This window comes from Peromyscus leucopus, chromosome 1 (assembly GCF_004664715.2).
Source record: "Peromyscus leucopus breed LL Stock chromosome 1, UCI_PerLeu_2.1, whole genome shotgun sequence".
Taxonomy (NCBI): Eukaryota; Metazoa; Chordata; class Mammalia; order Rodentia; family Cricetidae; genus Peromyscus; species Peromyscus leucopus.
Window position 1 is genome coordinate 118491503 of NC_051063.1, and position 23605 is coordinate 118515107.

Consider the following 23605-nt stretch of genomic DNA (forward strand, 5'->3'; position numbering starts at 1 on the left):
AGATACAAATAAAATATCACCATAGGTCTATGTATATTTTGATGTATAGAATTTGAAACATGTCTATTCAGACACTTTAGAGGCACATACCAGTACTTTGGCATAAATAGACATGAAGAAAAGCAGATATTTATGTAGTTTTTCTAGTAGACTTAGATAATCTATATATTTTATGATATTCACAAGACAGTAGAAACAATGTTAATAAAGAGATAGAAAGTCTACATGTTCTAACATTCTAAGTCTTTGCTGGGACCACTTAGTTTTAGACTAAGCATTATGCATTCAGTCTTCTTAAAGTTATTGTTTTTATTCTGTGGCCTTTAAGCTTTACTATAGACCATTTTGTTCTCTCCTGAGACAGTGTGAGTAGTATCCACATATGTAACAAATGGGTCCTAGGGACACTTTTCTGGCCTTGGCCATCATGCCTTTAGTGGTCTATTTTAGCTAGAACTGTGTGGGAGTGATCATTTCAAATGATGACCTGGAACTTCAATTTCTATTGTGATTGAAAGGAGTTACACACATAAACATTATATGCTTAGCCTTGGTACATGTTATCAAGGAAGACAAGAGATGTTCTTCCAGAAAAAATGCAACTATCTATTATAATGACATTAACAATGTCATCTACAAAAGTTGTTATAATTTATGGAGACTAAAACTCTTATTTAGAGATCAGTGTTAGACTTTACAATTTAGTAAACCTTCAGAGAATCTAGTTTATGACCTAATAGTGGGATATGATCACATATAATGAAAGGTTTCTTCTTAATTCTTTCCATGGGACCTAAACTTTGTTGTTATTGTTGTTTTTGTTTTACAAGACAGGGTTTCTCTGTGTAGCTTTGCAGCTACACCCTATCCTTAAAATCACCCATGCATAGATTTATTCCTTTAAAATTACACAAGTATAAATTTTTAATTATCAACTCCCAGCACTACTAGTTTTAACCATTTTATATGTAAGAGTGTATGTTGCTCTGGTAACTAAACTTTGTAATTTAAGTGTCACACAGGTGAAGGGATCATGTCGAACAGATGAGGTTTGAAAATATGTGACAGGACTAGGTTTCCCAAAGAGAGCCCAGTTGCATTAACAGTTTTAGAAATTCACTCCAATAATGTGAAAACTAAGGCAGTCTCACAGCTTTGGTGTATCTTCCTGAATAAAAAACTTAGGGTAGCCAAATATAGGGGTGAAAGCCTTAGATCAGGGAAATAGGGAAAGCCACCAGCCAACCTTACCTCACCAACTTTGCAGCTTCCAAATGTGAGTTGCTTCCTGTCTACCTACAACTTTATTGCCTTGCTGTTCTGCCCTCTCATTGGCTATCTTAGCCCAGCTATCTCACTTCTTCTTCCTACACAGCTCTGTCCCTTTCTGTCTGTCTGTACAGACCTCCAGTACTGGGATTAAAGGCATGTGTTACCACACTTGGCTCTGTTCCTTAGTGTGGCCTAGAATATACAAAGATCCTACCTTATAAGGGATTGAGGGCATGTGCTGCCTTACTTCTTGTTTACTTAAAATGGCTTTCTATTTCCTCTGATCTCCAGGCAAACTTTATAAAGCACAAATGAAATATCACCACATTTCAGCTCAAATAAATTATCACCACAGAGATATACACCAAACTATTACTGACATACCAGAAAACACAGAGACAAAACATTCCATTAAAGCAAACATACAAAACATTCTCAAGAAACAGACAAAACTTTCCAACAAGAGAAACAAAACTTCCAACTAGAACAAGATTGGCCAGTAATGTCTCACTATATACCCTGGACAGAATATTGGGGTTCTGTCAAAACCCTTCCATGTCCCAGGTAGGTATCTCACAGAGCAGAACCAGACTGATTCACTTATATGTTGGTGCTGTGTCATAGTTGACAGAAATACTAGCCATAGTAAAAATGGAGCAGGCTGACATCTAGAAGGCAGGCTATGTATATGGTGCTGAGAATGTGGCCAAAGAGGTGATCCAAGTCCCTCAATAAATCTAAAAATGATTGTGAATGAATCTCAGATATTGACCTTTGGATTGTTGTTACTATTGGAGCTAGATTTTGCCTTATGCATATTAAGTTTATGCTGTTTTCTCTTTTTTTTGGAGTAAAAAAAAGTACTTTATTTTTGATATTGAAGGAACACAGTTAAAAGATTTTAAACTTTCTAAGAGAAAATTTTAGAGTTTTACAGAAAAATTAAAACAAAACTGGCTATTTTTAAAGAACTGTTTTCAAAATATTTAAATTTACAAGGCTATGGAACATTTTAAATTTATAAAGTATTTTATATTATCAGCATTTGAAGTTAAAAATAAATAAAAGGCTAAAAATTAAGGGCACAGGTATGAGCATCAATTATTAAACACCGGAAATTGGGATACTTCTATCTGATGATGCAGCAAGACAATGGTCTAAGTAGTCTGGGAAAGAAATTGGAGCAGCTTCTCAGCTTAGGAGTCTCAACTTTTTGGGGTTTGACAGACCTTTTTACAGGGATAGCCTAGGACCACCGCCTATCTGGTGTTTGTATTGAGATTAATAATAATGTCAAAATTGCAATTGTGAAATAGCAACAGGTGTGATTTTGTATTTGGGGGGTCATCACAACATGGGAAACTGTATTGAAAGATCAAAGCACTGGGAAAGTTGAACCACTGGCTTAATGAATATCTCCATACTTATGGTGTAGTCATGCTTAAAAATGTGTGCCTGGACTCCTTATCTTTGCTAACTTTGTTACACTTAGTCATATAAGAAACTCCTACATTCTGTATGGTGTACTATAAAAGGGATCAGGAAATTTCACACCCTCACTATAGACTGTGCCTATGAATTGAAAGTTTTATTTTGATGCAAAAATAAGCATCATGTGATAAGTAATTTTTAAGACTCAAACTTAACAGAGATGAAGCAAAAAGCCCTTTTCCAAGGACAAGCATTCAACTAAGTCCCCCTTCCCTTAGAGGCTTGAAAGAATTCCCTGCTTGTTAAAAAGGGAGTCATTCTACTTATCTCCAGTAAAAAAAACAACAACAAATAAACTTATGGTCCTTCATTAACATATGGATATTGTAGATGAAATTCTAAACTGTCTTATTAAATAAGAAACACAGAGCCAAATGCAAAGTTGAAAACCCAGAGATCAGAGAAGTAGCCAAGATCTAAGACCACCTTATCTTACCACTCACTGCCAGTCCTTCCCCTAAGAGAACTTCTTCCTGTGTCCTGTCTTTTTATTGCCTTTCTGTTCTGCCTTCTCATTGGCTTTAAACCCAACCACATGATCTGTTCGTCACTGACTGTCTATACAGACCTCCAGATCTCTATAATTAGTACTGGGATTAAAAATTCATGTCACCTTGCTTTGGATGTGTCCTTGACCACAGAAACTCTGCCTGCCATGTGATCAGATTAAGGGCGTGTGCTACCACTGCCAGACTTCTGCTAAGTGGCTTGCTCTTAGCTCTGATCCCCAGGCAACTTTATTAACATACAAATCAAATCACATTTCAGCACAAATAAAATATCACCATATATGCACGCCCCTTCTATTCTAATAAAAGGAAAAAATATAACTAATATAAAAAATTATATACAATAAGTACAATAACTATATACAATATATACAAGCAATAAATACTTAAACAATGTTGGGGTCATTTACATTTGACAAACTCAGAGAAAATAATTCCATTATCTATCCTATTTTGGTAAGTCCAAAATGTACCTGATTCACTTTCTAACCTAACTTATATTACTAACAGAGAACTATCTTATAATGTCTTTCAAATTTATACACTTATATCTCTTTAGTGAGTTTCTTTTCTAAAATTCTTAACAAGGAAAACTATAACTACTAATTTTCAACTAACTATAACTATCTAATCTTCAACTCCCTCACAGACCCAAGAAAGAAACAATATTATCTAAAACAAAACAAAACAAAACAGGAAGTGCATGCAAAGGGCTTCCAAAAAAAATTGTGAGATGACAGAAACAGCCAGCTGTCTGGACAGTCACCTGAGGTTTCTCTGCAATATTGGAGCATCTTCTTCAGCCTATAGGCTTAGCATATCAGACAGACTCATTTGTGAAGAACAATGTACACAAGGCCAACAGTTCAACCTCACATTTGGTAAGAGTAGTCCATATAGCAGAAACACCTGAATTCCCCTACTGTCCTGTCATGATTCAGGATTTTCAATTCTGGAAATTGTTGATGTTTTTTGAATTCAGCTGTCCATTTTTCTTGGCTTGTGTGTAGCTTTATCTCAACATCCCATTCTTCTTGGCTTGTGGGTGGCTTCATTTCTCTTCTTTATTTTTTTTTATAATTTAATTTAATATTACATATCAGCCACGGATACCCATTTCCCCCCTCCTCCTGCCCTCCCTCCAGACCAGCCCCCATTCCCATCTCCTCCAGGGCAAGGACTCTGCTGGGGATTCAGCTCAACCTGGTAGATTCAGTCCAGGCAGGTCCAGTCCCGTCCTCCCAGGCTGAGAAAAGTGTACCCGCATAGGCCCCAGGTTCCAAATAGCCAGCTCATGCACTAAGGACAAGTCCTGGTTCCACTGCTTGGGTGCCTCCCAAACAGTTCAAGCTAATCAATTGCCTTGCTTATCCAGAGGGCCTGATCCAGTTGGGGGCTCCTCAGCTACTAGTTCATAGTTCATGTGTTTCCACTCGTTTGGCTATTTGTCCCTGTACTTTTTCCAACCTTGGTCTCAACAATTCTCGCTCATACAATCCCTCCTCTTTCTTGCCAATTGGACTCCTGCAACTCCACCTGGGGCCTGACTGTGGATCTCTGCATCTGCTTCTATCAGTCATTGGTTAAGATTTCTAGCATGACAATTAGGGTGTTTGGCCATCCTATCACCAGAGTAGGTCAGTTTGGGCTTTCTCTCAACCATCGCCAGCAGTCTATTGTGGAGGTACCTTTATGGATTTCTGGGGACCTCTCTAGCATTTTGCTTCTTCCTATTCCCATGGGGTCTTTATTTATCATGGTCTCTTTTTCCTAGCTCTTCCTCTCTGTTCTTGACCCAGCTGGGGTCTCCCACTAGCTCAGAGGTTAAGATCACTGACTGTTTTTCTAGAGGTCTTGAGTTCATTTCCCAGCAGCCACAGGATGGCTCACAATGATCTGTAATGAGGTCTGTTGCCCTCTTCTGGCTTCATCTTGTTTATTAAATGCCAGTGTATCATGGTGAGGTTAGACTCCATCAGCTTAGTTACTCTTTCAAGAATAACTGTTTTAACTATTGTTCCATTGCATATCAGAAGCCAGCAGTTCACTGCCAGTTCAGTCACCTTCAAAGTAAGGGGCACTGTACCTTTTCCATATTGTAAAGGCCACTTCAGCAATGGTGTCATATTGTTCTGGCCTCAGAGGATGCCTGTTGCTAAAGTTGCAACCACACTTGTCTTGGCAAGAATCAGTAGTCCTTTGTATCATGTCTTGTTTGTCCATTTTGTCCTGTTTTTTATCATTTGATTAGAGGACACCTTGTTGTCCAGTGGCTAACTTTTGCCACAATGAATGTTAGCTTCATATGCAGTTTCCTCAATGTTCATAACTCTCTGAAGTATTGGTGCTGCCAGGAGTCGACATGTCTCATAGTCATAAAAAAGAAAAAAATTCTAAGTTATTAAAACATTTTAAATGCCATATTCTGTAGATTTTTGAAGGGTTTGAAGATGACATGTCTATCTAAAATATATCTGCTTGACTTTGAAAACATACCTAATATGACTATAAGTTTGATTGTAATGTCTAACTACTAACTTTCTTTTCTTTATATCATAATAGTTGGTAATAATAACATTCAAGGATTAGCAAATTGCTTTACATTGTTAAAGAAACTGTATAAGTACAATATACTGAACAAGATTAGAAACATATGTATAACATTTTCTAACAATATAAACTCAATATATATAATTTATATACAATAAACAAAAATCCAATTCAATGTAATGTATTTAAAACTAGTAATTGTCTTTTAAAAGTAGATTCAATAAACTATCTTTTATCTATATGGTATCTATATCTTCTCTTTACTTTTCAGAGTAGATACAATAATCTACCCTCTATCCTATCATATATATATTATATATGATAGGATATTTATATAATATAAATATATATTATTAATAAATATAATAAAAATATATTAATATATATATTAAAAAAGAAGAACATTAAATCTAATCTCCTTTGCTTAGTCCTTTTCCTAACCCTTAACAACAACTTGTAACCAACCCTCCTAAACAATGAAAATTATACCAGACCCAAAACACTTTAAAGACCAAAAACCACTTGCCCCAAACCACCTCTTTGGGAATGTGGCAGTAATGTTCTTAAAATTGCTTCCTGTTGGATATGGGTGAAGGCATCTTTATTCTGAAAATAAAAATTTTGGGTCAATTGTCAAATTCTAGTAAAGGTAGCTATGTCCATTGTTATCCAGTCTGTGCATAATGCCAAAGTTCAGGGTTTATATCAAGTCCTTATTCAAATAGTCTTTGAAACTGGATCATCTCAGCTAGCCATCTCAAAATTGCTCTGAACAATTTGTAGTTCAAAGCTGATCTGTAGATGATGTTTGTAAGATTAGTGGTATTATTATTGTCCATGTGGAATTGTTGTTGTGGTGCCCCATCTTCTTCCCAGAGACTTCAAATTTGATATTAGGCCTGGACGTGTATTCCTGCAGAAAGTTGATAGAAACTCGAACACAAAGATGAGTATAGGCAGCTAATTGAAGCCTTTGTTCTAGAATTAGTTAATCCTCTATATGACCATTAATTTCTTAACAAATCTTCATATATATATACATATATATATCTTATAGAATTTGATATAAAATTCATACTTTAAGAAAAGTTTAAAGAATCAAAATAGAATCAAAGAATTGAGGTTACTAGTAATAGCATAGTCCCTTAATTATTATTATTATTATTATTATTATTATTAATTTTGGTTTTTCGAGACAGGGTTTCTCTGTGTAGCTTTGCGCCTTTCCTGGAACTCACTTGGTAGCCCAGGCTGGCCTTGAACTCACAGAGATTCGCCTGGCTCTGCCTCCCAAGTGCTGGGATTAAAGGCATGCGCCATCACCGCCGGCTATTTTTTTGTTTTCTCCTGTCCGATATAAGAAGATGGCTCTTTCTTCTGGTATGATACAGGGAGTTTGCTTTTTCCTTTTAGCAAGCTGTAACTGAGTTGTATACTTTAGCTTCTAATTTCACTATTATGTGGTATTGATGTTTCGTATAGTGAATATCTAAAGGGGAAGATTGTAAAAATATCTGTTTAATGGAGAATAATCTTTATTTTTGATTAGGACAAACAGGAATTCACATAAAAATTAAAGTGTATTTGGGACAACAGCTGTGTACTAGAACTTGAGATGATATAAATGATGATACTATGGAGTAATTAATTTTCTGACTTAGTTTGAAAACAGGTAATACTTTAAGCTACACTGAATGTTCCCAGAACCACAAACATATTGGCATCTTTAATAGGATGGAGGGGATTTTTAATTTGTTAATATGTAAACAAATTAACATATTAGAATAAGGGGATGTAGAAAATTTATATATAGAACAAGGTAGAGGGAAACTTGTACTACATTTACTAACATCCTGTTGTTTAAATGTCCTCCCCAGAAAAAGAATGGGTAACATAATAGGACTAAAAAGGAATGAGCATAATGGGAAGAAGCTACCCTAATATAAGAGGGGTTAAAATATGGATGGTTTGAGGTTGACATAAATACTTAAGTATTGTACTACAGAACAGTATTTCAAACAAAAACAGAGAGTTAGGAAGGAAAGAATTGTTCTCATTCTGGTAATGAACACAACTTTAACTCATTTCATATATAGCTATCAAAGTCATAGTCATAAATGTGAAGTATGGGAACTTCAATTTGAAACTGCCCAATTAGCGTTCACAGAAAAAAAGAAACTTGTCCCTTCTTGGCTTTATTTCCCCATTAATATTCCAGGAATAGAGTCAGATATAATTATCCTTTTCCAGGTTTAACTTTGCATGATTTTCTTACATTAATGTATACCATTCACTCATACCAAAATTGAAACATTCTTACTTTCAGTGGAACATCAGTTTGAAGATTGAAACTGCCCACATAACATATTATACAATGATTTGTAAGTTTTTGTTAGAACAATGATTGTAGGAAAACATCTCTCTGTTGTGTGATATTTTGATTGTGTTCTAACAAATAAAGCTTGCTTGGAATCAGAGGGTGGAGCTGTCAACTAACTGACCAAAATTAACCATAGTGGTTTGGAGGACTATAGAGAGAGGAGACAGAAAGTAGTAAGGTGGGGCAGAGGGAGGATCTTGGTCCTTTTGGATGGAGGAATGGAAGAAGTAAGAGGAGACCGATGGCTGTTCCCTGCTTTGTTGGTCTTTCAGAATCTTATGCTGATATTTGATTCCTGAATTTTTATTGATAAAGATTAATTAGATTAATGCTTCATCTCTCATCTTTAGAATGGATGTCTTTCCTTAAACTGAACTAGATATTATTCACATATTATTTCCTGAGATGTGCAGTGAATACATAATTGCTATAACTACAGTATGAAGTTGCTTGATACTCATTTTATCTGCCAGATTTTTCCTTTGCTCTCATTTTCTTATCGAAGTTCTTGAACATTCTTTTCAATACTATGGTGAGAGGTGTACAGTGCTCTTAGCTAAGCATTGGATGAGGTTTGAATGTGACCAAAGGCAGAATCTTTAAGGATGTTACCTAGGGTAAACTATAAGGAAGGTGATCTGGTTTAAGAGAATCTGGTAAGTAAAATACAACATTTGTCTTACAATTCAATGTCCTATTATGAGATTAAGAATTCCGTACCTAGGGTCCTTTCCTAAACTGATCAATTAATATAGTCTACTTATATGACAGTGTTCAGTTTGGCATTCAGTGGCCTGAATTTTTGTTTCAAATATAAACCAAATTCTATTGCAAAGACAAATTAGATTCATATTTTTAGAGTATCAGGTTCAAACTTATACCAATATTTTAGAATTATCCAGAAGGAATGGACAGATTGAAATCCATCATTGTTCCTAATAGAGAAGTGCAAAACTGTGGAAAACGTTGTTCCTTTATGGTAGCAAATTTCTTCTTTTTCACATTTTCCAGGAGAGATCTGGTTCCATGAGAGTGACTTAACTGAAGTGTGACCCAATTCAGCATTGTTCCATTTAAACACATTCATGATATGCAAAAGTGAAACTTAGCTCTCTTCATGACACAAATACATTCAGTTAGGCTGATTTGACCTCAAAAGGAAAATTCACAAACCCAGTCTTATAATAGATCTGTTGAGAAGGAAAGCAAGTAGAAAACCACTAGTTCTGAAAATTTCAAAAACTGGCTGAGAATAGGAATGTCAGACCAAAATGGTCTCCGAGTATCCTAGTTGTCACTCTAGGTTTACTTGCCAGTGCAAGAATGTGAAAAGGAGAACAATAAAGAGACACTGCCTCAGTTAAGTATGAATAATTATTTTTTTGGGGGAACTGTGCCATAACTGAGAGTGAAGAAGTTCCCAGAAGAAAAGCAGAATGGGCTTCAATTCTTATGTATTGTAGCAAGCCAAATGAAAACTGCTTGGTTATTTATTTATTTATTTATTTATTTATTTATTTACTTGGTTTTTCGAGACAGGGTTTCTCTGTGTAGCTTTGTGCCTTTCCTGAAGCTCACTTGGTAGCCCAGGCTGGCCTCAAACTCACAAAGATTCACCTGGCTCTGCCTCTCGAGTGCTGGGATTATAGGCGTGTGGCACCAACGCCCGGCCATGGTTATTTATTCTTATTCCAGTCAGAATGGCCAAGATCAATAAAACAAATAATAGCACATGCTGGGGTGGATTCAGGGAAAGTATAAAACTTATAAATCTCTGAGGGAACTGAAAAACAACTTCAGCAGTCACTACGGCAACCAATGTGGAGGTTCTTCAAAAAGTTCAACATAATCTACTTCAAAAGTCAACTATAAAACAATTGAGCATGTACTCAATGGACTGAACATCCTACTACAGAAATGTTATCATCCTTTTTCATGCCTGTAATGTTCATACTAATAAGAAATTGGAAATATGATTTATGAACATCAATAGATGAACAGTTCTAAAACTGTGGTACTTTAAACAATGGATTACACTTCAGAGAGCAAGAAAAATGAAATCATGAAGAGTATTTCACATACTGATCAGAAACGTTTTGTGAATTAGACCTATTACCTAATTATCTCAGGAGCATTCTAGCCTGGGGACTTCATATCCACTAATGTGAATGGAACCACAGGAATGTGGATGAGAAATTGATCCTTAAATGTAATTACTGAAATTTTCTTGCACCTGGGCATAAAACCCAGATGCAACGCCCAAGGATTGAAAATACTTATGATTTCTACAGGGAACAATAAGCTAAGATAAAGGTATTGGGAAACATAAATACACTCATATTTTGCTGCAGCAATAAAAAGAGACACTCATGGGTGTAAGGGAACATTTGAAAGTAGTTTTCTATTTAACTCTACTTGTTACACTTTTGCCAGGTTTCTCATTTTGGTGACATTAGAAAAATGTTCTACTTCACAATTTTCTTCTTGGTCTTGGAGCTTTCCTTCCTTCTCTGCAGTTTAACTGGTCCCAGGTGCTTTATAAGAACCAAAGACCTAGAATCATGGAGTGGAGATAAATATATTGATTGTTTTTTTTCTATTTACACAAAGCAAGGTCACGTGAATAATGAACATTTCAAAAGAAATTTAGATGAAAAGTAAGTGCCTCTTATTTTTTTGTTTTCAATTGATTATCAAAGTAAATACTATATAGAAGGTCTATATATAGGCAAATAGTGATTCTCCATGTGTTCTGTCTTTCCCCCCTACCTTACTATCTAGGAAATAACCAATATTATTTTGTTTTATGCTGATTATTTCCTTATTTCTGATGATTTAGGAGTCATCTGGTTCATTCTTTTAGAGTCATAATTTTGGTTGGAAGCTGAAAGATACCCCCTGTCTACCTTTCTTGTAGAGTGATTTTCTGAATAGTGGCAATTTCCACTGTGTTCTGTCAAGTGATGTTCCTGAGAAACATAATCCAAAGCACTGTCATGAGTACATTTCTTTGAGGCTGAATAAACTTTCTATCTCCAGTCTGCTAGTGTTTCTTCCATCATGTGGAAGAGAGGTCTTTGGTATTTCTCTCCAGCTTCATGGGTACATTTTTTAATAGAATACTTCACTTTTATGGAAATGTTGTTTATGGCACCATTTCATAACTGCTGTGCTGTATCACTCCTCCACCTGAAATCAAGTATAGGACATAAAGATAGTTTACTGTGGTAATTTTATGATTTCCATTAAACTTTGTTTCACTTGATCAGATGTATAGCTACATTTTTTTTATTGAGAATGCAATTACTTTTAAGTCATAAATTTCTCATGTATAACAGCCATCTATAAGATTACTGAATATAGTTTGTATACCTGTTAAGGAGGGTATGTCACCCTAAATAGTGACTCCATATTACCCTTGTCCATTGCTACAATGAAAGTTGTTGCCTATAGCAGCTACAACTATTTGAAAGAATGTGATTAAACTCACAAATTTGAGCACCTTTTCACTCAGATTTCATATTTTCCTTTCTTGAATCTCTGCTGTAGAACTTTAATCTCTGGCACTTATTCCACATTTATTTCTTATTTCCTTAATTATTGAGCTTGTGTTTATATAGTCTAGATGCACAGTCTAGATGTGTATGTTTGAAGGTAATTCAATTTTATATTGATAATTTGATCATTGGTTTGGAAAATTGTGGCAATGTCTTCTGCAGCATGCTAAGCTAATTTTCACAAAGGACACTCAAAATACATGTTAATGAACACTGTGCAAGATGTGTTTTGTATTACCTGTAAGTGATGTTTTATAGTTAGAGGCAAAACTTGTGTTCATTTATTAATAGCATATGGATGAAGGTGAATTCATAGCAGAGGAGGAAGTTTTGGACCATGGAGATGAGACAAATTTTCAATGATTAAAAAAATAATTAAACCTACAGTGAAATTGGTTTAGGTGTAAAACCTAACCATGGGTATGATGGTCAATGAAGAATGTTACCAGGTGACAGCACTTATTTGTTACACTGACCAGGCTTGTTTTCACACCAAAATGGAACACAAGACATGAGTCAGGAGTCGAAAATGTCAAACAAACATGAAAGATGTTGGAGGGAAGGTTCAGAAGTGTTTGAATGAGAAAATCATTTCTCAACTTAGGCAATGTTTGGTTATGTGCCTAATTTGAGGCTCTACTGTTCTAGAAATTGGAGAGAAGCTCTCTTCTTGGGAGTAGACATGAAGGAATTTGCAATTCCTATTTTTAAATCTTCTTAAATATCACTAACATATGGAAACAGTCATCATTGATATAATCTCTCTAGGTAAAGTTAGTAGAATATTTGTAAAAGTAAGAAACAGATTATGTAGACATAAGTAGAACAGAGGTCAAAAATTAGCTCTATGGTATCAACCATTTCCTTGATTTTTCCCTATGTAACTGCAAACTCATTAAAAATGGATTTTATCTAATACTCTTCTAAGTTTATATTTATTTATTTACCCTTTCACAACTGAAACTTTATTGGTTGAATGCATAGACATTTCAATTCTTAAAACAGGGACCCAAACTCTAAGAGTCATACATTGTGTTCATGTACCCAAAAGAGGCATGTTTTTTTTTCTTTGAAATTAATCCAGTGATGTTCCCTCCTAAGCTTGGCAACTTTTCCCTAAGACCTCACATAACTATCAAATGCTCACAATCCTTAATTCCATGACTCACAATTTTATGCCACATACAGTACATATTCAAAATTTCAATCTTTCACATCATATTATAACAATCGTTTGGAAAATGGACTGCCATGACCAGAGACAGTTCTGACAGGGCAAGGACCAAGGAGTGGTTTTTTTTAGGATACAGTTCTACTAGAAATTCGAGACCAGAAATAACTGAAAATATTCCAGACACAAATGCATGACCAAGACTCCAAATTGCCATTTAGTATGCTTTTTGTTGTAGGATATAAAACTAGCCCCCTCTATGAAATGTTATGGTGACCCTTGAGACAGTCATAGCCTCTTCTGATTTAGTATCCTGCTGTTTTCTGGTTGTACCAAAAAATAAACAACCAGCAAGTGATTTAACCTCTAAAAAAATCATTTACACCTAAAAAATGGGATGAGGTGGGACTTCCTCCCACCTTTTAAAAATGTTTCTAGAGCTACTAAAAAATTTGTATTTACAAAATAGTTGATAAAAATATTTCTCTGGATTGTACAAGAAGGGAGGCGGGGACACTGACAGACACGATGGATGTTTAGGCGGACTTGGCTTCTTTCTCTTCTACTTCAGTGGCTGGAGTCTGGTTTTCAGTCTCTGTTTTGTGCAGGCACATCTGTTGTTTGCTGGTCAGCCTAACTGTTTGCCCTTTGCTCCCCTCTTCCCTTTTGTTTGCACTTTTTTCTAATGAATTATCCTTTCCTGTGGCCTTCTTCTGCTGGCCTCCACCTTGGCAGAGGCAGGCTTGGGTGGCAGCCACACAGATCATATCTTGGGCTCTCCCTTTGCTGCTCTGTCCACGCTAACCATCCGCTTGGTCATTGTATTTTATAAAGTATCATAGAAGCATGTTGTAAAACCTGTATAATTCAGCATATAGCCAGTATGGTCCTTTTTATACTAGTATTGAGACGTTTCTATTATGATTAAAAGCACAACATAATAGTTGATAAAGAAAATGAAGTTGTAGAAAAAATAATTGTGCAAAAATTGCCTACATGTGTTTTGTGAAATTTCGAATTGAAATCTAATTTTATAGTGACAGAATTAAATTTGAAATTGTAAAACACAGCTATAATACAAGTAATATGTAAGTGAAACATTTGGTATGAGTTCCAATCTTGAATTGAAGAATTTATTCAATATACTGGACTAATATTCTGCATTCACAGCAGTCAGAAATGCAATTCCTCAGAAGGATTGTTGTCTTACCCAGTTCCTGTCCTGATTACTATAGTTTTAAGTTGAATTAGCAGTTCTTTGTGTCTGGTATGCCAACTCCTCCAATGACTTACCTAATCAGAATTTCTGTGACTAAGCAAAGGCATTTTTCTGGCTTCCATTATTCACTAAAACTTGTAATTTGAATGACTGATGAAAGAAAGGGTAGCTTATTGGATGTAATTTATTTCTTTACATTTCAAGATATTACATAAATACCACTAAATCATTAAAGATTTGATACTTAATTATGAAATGAGTGAATAATAAGAGTTCAAGGAAAATGAATACTTGATTTCATAAGAAGAATAAGTATAAACTCTAAAACTTTATTTGGAAAACTAAAATCTCTGTTATTAGAAAGGTTAACATCCCAGCATAGTAACACCACTGCTTTAATTGGAGAATTCACATTTAACTTGGAGACATCATCAATATACATTTATAGATTCCCCCACAGAATGGAAGAACAATAGAAAACAATACAGATTTTTTTTTTAAAAAAAAATCAGGAATATAGGGCTATGAGTAAGATGTTCAGATGCATGAATAAAAATGAAATGGATCATGAAATAATCTAATGTACCATGTGAAAAGAAGGATCAGTCCCCAAAGTAAATTGTCATTGTTATAATCAATAGCATATCACCAAAAATTATACAGTATCAAAGTGAATGGCATAATTCAAGGGTACATGAATTAGAGAGAAAGAGTAAGGATAATTATACTGTCTGCAATAATAAAGGAATTGAAAAGATTCTCAGTGATACAGATGTATTTGCCTACTTTTCCCTGTATTTATAATGGACTCACAGATTTGTCCAATTGCTGCTTCTGTTTAAAACTATCACTATCTAAGTAGCAGATAATACCTACCTATTTTCAATGTATATTATTTATTAAAATCTAAAACAAAACAATTAGATTTAATGTCTTCTAGGATCTCTTTCTTACCATGCTCAAAGACAAATGAATAAAATTGTATGAAATTTCAAAAATCAAAGCATCCCACATGAATGAGTCCATCTCAAAACCATTTCAAAATATCTTTACTTAATTGCAGAGATCTCACATTCTCATGGAGCACAGCAACAAGACTTGTGTAACCATAACATGGGAAAAGAAAATGAGCATTAAATATATAAGCACTATTATTGTGATTTAATATTATCATGTTTGGGGCCCATTCCCTAATGATATCTCTCCTCTCTTTTCAGGTTGACAGATAAGAATTTCCACTTGATTTTATCTCTTTATTTTGCACTTGAAGATGTCAACAAGGACTCTCACATTCTGCCAAACATTTCTCTGCTTGTTAAAGTTGAATGTGGGCTACTTGATGATTGGAGGAGGAATAGTTTATCTGCGAAAATTGGTGAAATTATTCCTAACTACTGCTGTATAAATCAGAGAAGATATTTAATCACACTTACAGGTCCGATATGGTTATCATCTGCTATGCTTGGACAACTCATGTACATCACAAATAGACCAGAGGTAAGGTTGGTGCATTGGTATTTATGAAAACTGGCTCCTTCCATTCTGATTTTCCTTACAATGCAGACTGAAATGAAAAAAAAATGGATTTATGTTTAACTTAATGCATAAAATTTAATACATTATGTGCTGAATTTAAAGGCACATGCCACTAATTTACCCCAAATAGACTTCAAGAACATCAGAAATTTGCAGTTTTACTAGCAGACTTAGTTCATGACTACTTTGAATGATGTTCACAATAAATTAAATATGATTTAATAATGAGATGAAAAATCCACAAACTCTAACACTCCCAGCTTTTGATGTGCACAAGTAGTTTTAGACTGATCATAATACATTTCACCTTCTTCAATTTATTGCTTATATTCTTTGACACTCAGCTTTACTATGGACCATTTCATCCTCTCCTGAGCAGACGTGAACAGTTTCCACATCTCTACCAGATGGCTCCTAAGGACACATCTCTGGCCTTGGCCATGGTGTCTTTGGTGGTATATTTCAGGTGGAACTGGGTTGGAGCAATCATTTCAGATGATGACCTAGGACTTGAGTTTCTCCTGGAATTGAGAAAAGAGATGCAAAGAAATAGTGTGTGCTTAGCCTTTGTGCATATTATTGTGGAGGACAAAATATTATTCCAGAAAAATGCAAACATGTATTATAATGAGATCACAATGTCATCAGCAAAAGTTGTTATCATTTATGGAGACAAAGACTCTTATCTACAATTCAGTCTTAGACTCTACAAATTAGCATACATTCAGAGAATATGGGTTACTACCCAACAGTGGGACTGGATCATACAAAATGACAGATTCCTTATTGATTCCTTCTATGGGACCTTTACTTTTTTAAATCACCATCATGAATTATCTGGTTTTAATACATTTATCAAAAGAGCAGTCCCTTTCAAATACAATGGTATTCACCTTTCTAAACTATCTTGGCTATATTTTAATTGTTCTTTGTCATCATTTGGTTGTAAGAATCTGAAGAATTGTTCAATGGGAACACGATTGCATTGGTTATTCAAACATTATTTTGAAATTTCTGTGAGTGGTACAGGTTATGTCCTTTACAATACTGTGCATGCTGTGGCACATGCACTCCATAAGATGCTGTTGCAAGAAGTAAACATATGGCCAAAGAATTCTGTGAAAAGTCTGGAATTTGACTCTTGGCAGGTAATACATGTTCCAATGAAGGTAATGTATTATCTTAGATATAATTTTCTTAATGGACAACATGTGTTCTACCTAAGAATTCCAGGGTCTTTTCTATAAAAATAAATCAATTTTGTACCCTTGTCTTGAATATCATGTGAATTTTATTGTTGATAAAGTTTAATCCAGGAAACACTGACACACAGACAGATCTTCATGATCTAAGCCAATAATATTTCCCATTTGTACCACATAAGCATCTCACGGTTAAAATATCTGAAACAAAGTAAAATGGTTCCCATGAATATTTAAGCCCAGAAGAAGCTAATTGGCCTTTTAAGTGATCAATAATTTGGTGATTAATTATGTGAATATGCCCTATATAAGATCAAGTAATACTTACATATTTTTGACATATAGATGAACTCAGTTTCTTAGCTGATTATCAGGCACCATTTAAAAGAGATAACCTATGTAATGTCTAACTACTCATTCAGTTGGGTAAGTGTAGAGAATTAACCTCAGTGAGAAGCTGGTATTTTCTAAACAGAAAGTTATTGTTACATATATGTGGATTTTTCAATCTAATGTATAAGTACTAAGTATTAGGTCACATTTCTTGATAGATTAATGAAAATTGAGGCAGTCTATACTTTATATATCTGTTCTAGATGCATAGGCATAATTAAAACTAACATAATAACTGTTTCAGATGGTTCATTTCCTGAAGAACATACAATTTATAAACCCTGTTGGAGACCAAATGAACATGAATCAGAAAGAAAACCGGGATGTAGAATACAATATTCACTACAATATGGATTTTGTGCCAAATGTTGCACTTAAGGTGAAAGTAGGAAAGTTTTCCAAACATTTGCCAAGTGGTCAACAATTGTATATGTCTGAAGAGATGATGGAGTGGAACATAGGCCTTAGGCAGGTGTGTTGGTATTACTTGTAAAACTCTACACGCACCATAACTACCAAAATTCTCAAGATTGACTTGAGTGAGCATTGAGGGTTACAGTATTTTCAAATATAGTCATTAACTTTCATCTCACATTCCTGTGAGAATATATTTTTTCAGCAGTATAAATTTTCATATATCTATATATTTATATATCTATGTATGCATAGATATGTAAATTATATAGATTATATAAAATAAGCACACATATATAAATACAATTTTCTAACTATACAAATCACAGTACATCTACAATATGTAATTCCAAAATAAATAAATGTTGCATTTTATTCAATGCATGTGTGTAAATGATGTTTTACGGTGATACAATTTTCTAAATCTTTGTAACTATTCCTAAGTATGTAAACTTTTTCCTTTATAGTCCTTTTTATGATGTTTCTCAGATTCCATCTTCAATATGCAATATGCCTTGTAACCCAGGATTCAGAAAATCTTCTCAGCCAGGGAAGGCAGTCTGCTGTTTTGATTGTACCCCTTGCCCAGAGAATGAAATTTCCAACATGACAGGCAAGTATATAGCATATCAAAAGATTCATCATAGTAATTTATTTCTACCATTTTTACATGAATCTCAATGTTTTTTTATGGAAAATGATAAGTAAAAGTAGTATAGCAAGTATCCTGAACTACATTTTTTGAACCAATATTCTAGCAACTCTTCACAAAATAGTTTCTTTTGTAAACTAATTAAGAGTGCTAAATGTCACTGTAATATTTATCCTTTGCCTGAAATTTAGCTGTGTATAGTACATTTACATTTCTTTTTTCCTAAGACAAGGGAGATGCACACCCTTATTTTCATTTACTCTATGAGGTTTTTGATAAGTTGTAGATGATCATACATGCTGCATCATGCTTGAGAGGTATGTTTTTTTTTTGTAGTGTGTCTTACAGTAGATAATGCAGCCACTTCATACTTTGTACTTTCATTTGCAGATTAGCTATAGATGAGTTTGGAAGCCAGCATATAGAATTAGAAATCAAACTTTTGTTTTCATAATGAAAACAAGTATCAATTTAAACTTTTCATATTGAATAGGTGGGGATATCTTAGTGACAAGGTTTTCATAGAACATTGGATAGTGATTGTATTGGTAATGTAACAGGTAACTAAAAGACGGAAATGTACTCTTCTTGAGTGATGACACATCACTAAATAAAACTCACTAAAGAGGTGTAAGTCTATAAATTTGAAAGACAATATAAGATAGCTCTCTGTTAGTAATATAAGTTAGGGTAGAAAGTGATTCTGGTACATTTCTTACCAAAATAGGATAGGTAATGAAATATTTTCTCTGAGTTTGTCAAATATACATGGACTAGATATTGTTGAGGAATTTATTATTTATATATATCGCAAATAGCTATTGTACTTATTTTATATAGTTTTTCTTATTTTAGTTATAATTTTTTCTATTTTCTTTTTATTAGAATAAAAGAGGGAAATGTGGTGATATTTTAATAGTGCTGAAATGTGATTTTATTTGTATGTTAATAAATAAAGTTTGCCTGGAGATCAGAGGTCACATAGAGAGGTTACATAGCAAGCCAGGAACAGCAAGCCAACAACCTTCATCTGAATACATGGCAGGCAGAGTTTCTGTGTGGTCAAGGACACAGCCAAGCATGGTGACATGAGCCTTCAATTCTAGTACCAACCATAGAGACCTACTGGTCTGTATAGACAGGCAATGACGAGGAAGTCATGTGCCTGGTCTTAGAGTCAATGAGAAGTCAGAACAGGAAGGCAATAAAAACACAGATTAGATGAGAAGAAGCTCTCTCTGGGGAAGATAGGTGATGAGGTGATAAGCTAAGGTAGTACTGAGTTTTCACTAGTTCTCTGATCTCTTTGGCTATTACCTCTGTAAAAAGTAAATAGATAAAAATAAAATTATTGTTTCATTTAATCTGCAAACCAGAATGTGAATTGTTCCATACAATTTGGACATAATAAATGTGTAAATGCTTGAAGAGTTCAGAAACAAATAATTCGATTCAATGTTAAACGTTTTTTAGAGAAATAAGTGAATACTGTAGAAAAAAGTTGTATGGATTAATGAATGGAAAATAAATTGATGAAAATTGTGCTTTAAATATATTAACTTTTGAGTAGTTGAGTAAAAAAATAATGCACTAATAATTTTAAATTTTTGGTAATTGCTTGTATGTATTTTAAAATCTTGAAAATAAAACTTTTTACAACAAATACTAATGAAATGATTAGAAAAAATAAAAGGTAAATAATAATGTTGCCCAATAGTTTAGATAACATCACATATTAAAATATGAGAGAATATAAGTAATTAGAAGGAATGTACAGTCATGAATGTAAAGACTCTTTATTGGAATAATATTATTACTTTCAAGTTTTTTCTGTTATAGCCATTCAATTGAACACATTTGAATATATGATGTCACAAATTACATGATTTAGTGAGGAAGGAAACTCTTCCCTCTATCCTTTATTATGTGCCTAATATATGTACTTAAGAGATGGGAAAACATCATTTTCATGTTGTTTTCTCAATAAAATACTTCTATTGAGAGTATTGACAGTCCAATATTACAGAAATTCATAAAATTAATAGGTTCTGGTTCTTACTAAAATTCATATATTGAAACCTAATAGTAAATTTGATATATTTAAATATGTAGAGACTGTAGATGCAAAAAGGTTTATGAATCCTCTGCTTTCCCTAACACTGTTCATACAGGCTTTAAATTAATATATGAGGTTCATTGTACTGCAATAAACAGTTACATGAGGACATTGGTATGTAGTACCTCTCTTGTATCTGATAGAAAGATCAAAATACAGATGAAAAAAGTGGGTTTTATGATCTTACATTTCATTAAATACAGAAATGTTAAGAATAAATATGTATTACTATATTATACTCACTAACATATTTTATTATGGAAACTCAAATATTCTCTGGCAGTCTAATCACTTCTGGTAAGGAAATAAAAAAGCCTTAAATATGCATGAAAGATAAAATTATTAATTTGCATATGGACAATCGATTTTGGAGTCACTATTATTTCTTAAACAATACCCAAATACCAAAGGACAAGGCTAATTTGACAAAAAAATTCTCATACATTCATAGAACATGTTTTGTAAATAACCAACAAATATTAAATCTGATATTAATTTGCTTCTGTACCAGACACGAATCACTGTGTGAAATGCTCAGATGATCAGTATGCCAACCCTGGAGGAATACACTGTCTCAAAAAAGTTGTGACATTCCTGAGTTATGAAGACCCTTTGGGAATGTCTCTAGCCTGCTTGGCTCTATGTTTTTCTATTCTCACAGCTTTTGTACTTGGTGTCTTTTTGAAGCACAAGGACACTCCCACAGTCAAGGCCAATAACCGAGCTCTCAGCTATGTTCTACTCATCTCCCTCATTTTTTGCTTTCTCTGTTCCTTGCTCTTCATTGGCCAGCCCAATACGGCCACATGCATCATGCAGCAGATGATATTTGCAGTAGTGTTCACAGTGGCTGCTTCTGCTGTCTTGGCCAAGACAGTTACAGTAGTACTAGCCTTCAAGCTTACTAATCCAAGTATAAGAATGAGGTGGCTGCTTGTGTCAGGAGCGCCCAACTTCATCATTCCAATTTGTACCATGATTCAAATGATTCTATGTGGGATCTGGCTGGGCACTTATCCTCCCTTTGTTGAGGCTGATGTGTATGCTGAAAAAGGTCATATTTTGATTGTCTGTAACATAGGGTCAATTTTTGTCTTCTATTGTGTCCTGGGGTACTTGGGGTTCATTGCCATGGGAAGTTTCACTGCAGCATTCTTGGCCAGGAATCTGCCTGACACATTCAATGAAGCCAAGTTCCTGACTTTCAGCATGCTGGTGTTCTGCAGTGTTTGGGTCACCTTCCTTCCTGTCTACCACAGCACCAAGGGGAAGGCTATGGTGGCTGTGGAGGTCTTTTGTATCTTGGCCTCCAGTGCAGGACTGCTTCTTTGCATCTTTGCCCCAAAGTGCTTCGTTATTTTGTTAAGACCTGAGAGAAATTGTTTTCAAAAGTTCAGGAATGTGCATTGTAAAATTGAAAATACTCTTTAAGTCTTACTAATATGTTTCCTAGACAATAGTTTCCAAAAAGTATTCACTGACATTTTTAATCATCTAATTTTAGGTCAAAATATGCAATTTGTCTCATGAACAATTGTAGAATATAAACTACATATTATATTTCTAAAACTGACCTAGACCTCAGTTCTCACAGATCAAACTTTGTTGTGAGACATTTCTTCATATGAAATGTTGGTTCCCTTCAATATTTTCATGTGTATAGTTGAAAGTGTAATAAGTGTGAATTAGTCCGTGTTTTATATATTAATTTCTAATGTCATTTTATCACTATAAATTATATGTTATGTTGTGTTTCATAATAAATAATTATAGTAGGTGATTGCATGGATATGTTTTTAAATGAAGACACTCTTTATTTTGATAAGGGATAAAGAAGAATTTACATGAAAGTAGTTGAGTCATTTTTTTTTTTGGACCCAATAGTCTGTATTTACAGGACACACAACCACATGGAACAAAAATTATTAAAACATTAAGATGCTATCAGCTTGAGAATTAGGTCATGACAGGAGTGAAAGGGAGAGAATTTGGGAGGAGCTAAAGGCTGGGAAAGTGAGGTTATTATAGTTCACAAAAAGCAATTTTGTTTTGGGATTTTGAGATAGGGTTGTCTGTGTTGCCCTGACTGTCCTGGAATGCACTCTGTAGACCAAGCTGGCTTCAAATTCAGAGATTTGCATGTCTCTGTCTCCATAGTGCTGGGACTAAAGGCATGTGCCATTAGTGCTTAGGAAAAAAAACATATTGATATCTAACTTAGAAATTGTTAGGTTTCAAAAATCATTCTCCCTTAACAATTGGAGTATTAAAGAAGAGTCAGGTTGTCCTAGTATCCCCAATATTTACAAAAGAAATTCAGAAATGATGAGAAAGCAGAGGTTGTATCCCATTAGGTATAAAATTATCTGCATGGTATCATGTGGTAATTTATACTAGGAAGCACACATTTTAAAAAGTTTTCCTTTGAATTTTTTTATGGAAAACAAGTTCTTTTTTCATAAATTGTATCTTCATTGTAATTTTCCCTCAAACTATTCCTTCCAGTTTCTCCCTACCTACCCTACCTTTCAGATCCACTCCCTCCTATCAGTAGAAAAAAAACAGGCTTCTAAGAGGTAAGAATCAAATATGACAAAATAAAATATAGTAATATTAAGCCAAAAATATGATATCAAGTTGGATAAGGAAACCAACATGATGAAAAGAGATGCAAGAGCAGGCATAAGAGGCAGAGACCCATTCATTCTCACAATAAGGAGTCCTTTGAACTTCTCTGTCCTGACTACAAAATATACTAGAACAATTGTGGCAGAGAATTTCTGGAAATATTGAACCAGTGTCTTACTTGACCAATGCCCACTAAAGGAGAAGAAACCCACATCAGACAATGTTTGGGTAACCAAGAACCAGATACTGTATAGCCTAGAGACCAAGGGTAAAACAAATCACTACTGGTCTATAAAGAAGACAAATAAATTGATTGATGAGGATAAATGGCTGCACTCACAGATCAGTGTCTGATCCCATCTTCACCATAGAAGCTATCTCTGGTTGCAGATGGGAACATATGCAGAGAACTACAGCTGTACATAATGTTGAGAAAGGGTTTAAATTGAAGGTCTCCATCAAACCCCTCCTGTCACAGATCATGGAATCACCCCAGAAGGGGAGGCAGGAAGATT

At 34.4% G+C, this 23605-nt stretch overlaps 1 protein-coding gene across 1 annotated transcript in view; it reads left to right on the forward strand.

The window, feature by feature from the left end:
• LOC114686435 (vomeronasal type-2 receptor 116-like) overlaps positions 1 to 21893 on the forward strand; it is a 43188-nt gene extending 21295 nt beyond the window's left edge. Inside the window, exons 2-7 of the mRNA XM_037207781.1 lie at positions 10636 to 10859; positions 15367 to 15646; positions 16030 to 16833; positions 17525 to 17752; positions 18184 to 18307; positions 20974 to 21893. Of these exons, the coding sequence (XP_037063676.1) occupies positions 10636 to 10859; positions 15367 to 15646; positions 16030 to 16833; positions 17525 to 17752; positions 18184 to 18307; positions 20974 to 21893 (2580 nt within the window). The remainder of the gene's footprint in view (positions 1 to 10635; positions 10860 to 15366; positions 15647 to 16029; positions 16834 to 17524; positions 17753 to 18183; positions 18308 to 20973) is intronic.
• Positions 21894 to 23605: the final 1712 nt, after the last annotated feature.